Genomic DNA, 2,500 nt, shown 5'->3' with positions numbered 1-2,500 from the left:
CTGCTTGTACTTATTCCAATCACTTGGCAATTGAGTGGCCTTTGCTTTCCGCCATAAACGCTTACGCTTTCGAAACAATTTACGAATTTCGGACGTTATCCATGGAACATTTCTTCTTGGTTTGATTTTTTTTGAACTGACGTTATTTTGAACTGCTCGCATGAATAAACCTTTCCAGTCATTCCACATATCGTCAACATTGTTCTCATTTAGAATAGAGTCCCATGGGGCACTTGATAAATCATTGCGAAAACTCTCCCAATTTGCATTTTTGTAGTCGTAGACCAATTTGGGAGCTTGGTACGGACGAGATAGTTTTCCAGCCAAATTAAAATAAACAATATTGTGATCCGATGATCCAAGGCTGTCACAAACATCCACGTCCATTAAATTTTCGGGACAGTTTGAGATAACTAAGTCGAGTATCGCATCTCCGCGAGTTGGCGTATCAATAGATTGTGTGAGACAAAAGTAGTTCATGATAGTATCACAGAAATAATCAGGTAGAGAATTAGGCTGGAATGGAGCTGTTAAATTCCAGTCAATGTCGGGGAAATTGAAGTCACCCGTTAAGATAATTTTAACCTTCACAGATAATAAATGAACTTTTTCCAATGATTTATATAGTTCCTCAAGATACTTGATATCGCTGTTCGGGGGCCTGTAAAATACTCCAAAAAAATATGAAGTAGAACCACGGACAGGAATTTCGCACCACAATATCTCACATTCGGTCTCTAGATCACAGCGACGAAAACAATGAAAGGTCGACTTGATTGCTAATAAGACTCCACCACCTCTGCTCTCACGGTCTTTACGATAAACGATGTATGAATCAGGGAAGATTTCGCCGTCGTTGACACCATTATGCAACCAGGTTTCTGTAATGGCAACGATATCAGGATTCACTAGAGAAACATGCGTCTGCAGCTGAAGTCGCTTGTTCACAATACTTCTAGCATTAAATGATGATATTTTAATGCTATCAGAGAAAGGGCCAGGATTCAACTGAATGTCGTTGGCAGTGAGCAGGAAAAGTACAAACAGATAACGGTAATTGTACGGCTTGAGTGGGCGAAAGCCATGATGCTTGAAAGAAACGCGGATTTTCGTAGAACTTATGGCTTTTGAGACCACTGGTTGTCGACATATTAAACTAAAAGCACTATGTCTTTCCTTTAGAGCGATTTCAAGGCTTCTAAAGTGAAGACAGCAAATAAATCCATAAATGTTGAGAGCAACCAGTAAGCCAACCAGCGCCATTTTGGAAGTGAACTGAAGATGATGGTCGTGTAAAAGCTACAAAATCATCCCAATGCAATGCACAATCAATGCGGGCTGCCCAGATGCATGCACGCTGATTGCGCGGTTACTATTCTAACATGGCCTCGGGTCCGGGCAGTCTCGTTCGGGCCGACTAATTACGAACAGTGTCTACACCTGAGTGAGTGACACATTTGCATATCGGAGTCCCCGCAAGAAACCCGTTTATCCACGAGTTTAAAAACCAAACGCTGTCACAACCTCGTTCCCAGGGTCTTCTCGGCTTTCAATATGGCGGCGGGTCTTGAGAAGACCCTGGCACACAGTGAACTAAAAAGATCGCTGATTGGTGCTTTTCTCACATGAACTCTAATTGGTTTAATGTCGAAAGAAAGATGGCGGCTAGTGAGGAGGGCCAGAAGAAGAACAGAAGTCGTGTTTAAATCATTTTCAAAATTGTAGCTGTTCCGTAAGAAGCAGCCGCAAATTAACAAGCATAACAGTCAAAAATAATTCGCCGTTTTTTCACGTTGCACGGTGATCTACATCAGGCCTCGATTCCAATTAAAGCTACGTTGGCTTTCCACGACCTCTGGCATTAGCGATCGCTCTAATATAGAAGGATATAATGCTGTTTGAAAGCCGTAAAGGTCCTTAAGTGATTTTATTTCGTACGTACCTTTTCGTTTTGGTTCATTTTGGCGTCTCACAATTGTAATTCCCTGACGCGAGTATTGTTACTGTTGTTCAATGTTTTCACCATGTCAGATTGTGTTACAAATTATAAAATTGTTCAATGGGGTTCATAGACTATTGATGTGGTTGATTTAGCAGTTGTATGTGGCGCTGTTGACTCGTGTGACAGCTGCAATGAAGGCGGGTCTGTTAAATACAGGTCACATTCCACAGGTCAAGACTAGAGGTCGCTGCTCCAATAATCAACATTTTTGTTGAGTGATTAGCGCTAGCAGACACTTTTGGTGTTGTTTATTTGTCTGCAGCACGGTGACATGTACACTCACCTGTGGAATGTAAGCTGTGTTTTATTTTAATAGACCTGCAGCTGCAGTAATCCATATTCTTTCCCATCCCTTCCACACACTTCAGCTAGTGGTGCACAGAGAGATCTAGCTCGGTCGGTTTTCATCATTGCCTCTTACTTTCATTAATAAAAAATATTAATCTCCTCACCCCAAACAAAATGCATGTCATCTTGTAATTTTCCAAGAGAGTTATT

General features: G+C 41.4%; 1 protein-coding gene across 1 annotated transcript in view; it reads right to left on the bottom strand.

Moving 5' to 3' along the window:
- LOC138046418 (uncharacterized) overlaps window positions 1-1,263 on the bottom strand; it is a 1,991-nt gene extending 728 nt beyond the window's left edge. The window contains exon 1 of the mRNA XM_068893056.1: window positions 171-1,263. Within this exon, the coding sequence (XP_068749157.1) occupies window positions 171-1,263 (1,093 nt within the window). The remainder of the gene's footprint in view (window positions 1-170) is intronic.
- Between the last annotated feature and the right edge of the window lie 1,237 nt (window positions 1,264-2,500).

The sequence above is a fragment of the Montipora capricornis genome, chromosome 4 (genome assembly GCF_036669925.1).
Source record: "Montipora capricornis isolate CH-2021 chromosome 4, ASM3666992v2, whole genome shotgun sequence".
Lineage (NCBI taxonomy): Eukaryota > Metazoa > Cnidaria > Anthozoa > Scleractinia > Acroporidae > Montipora > Montipora capricornis.
This window is presented reverse-complemented; position numbering and strand designations above follow the sequence as displayed.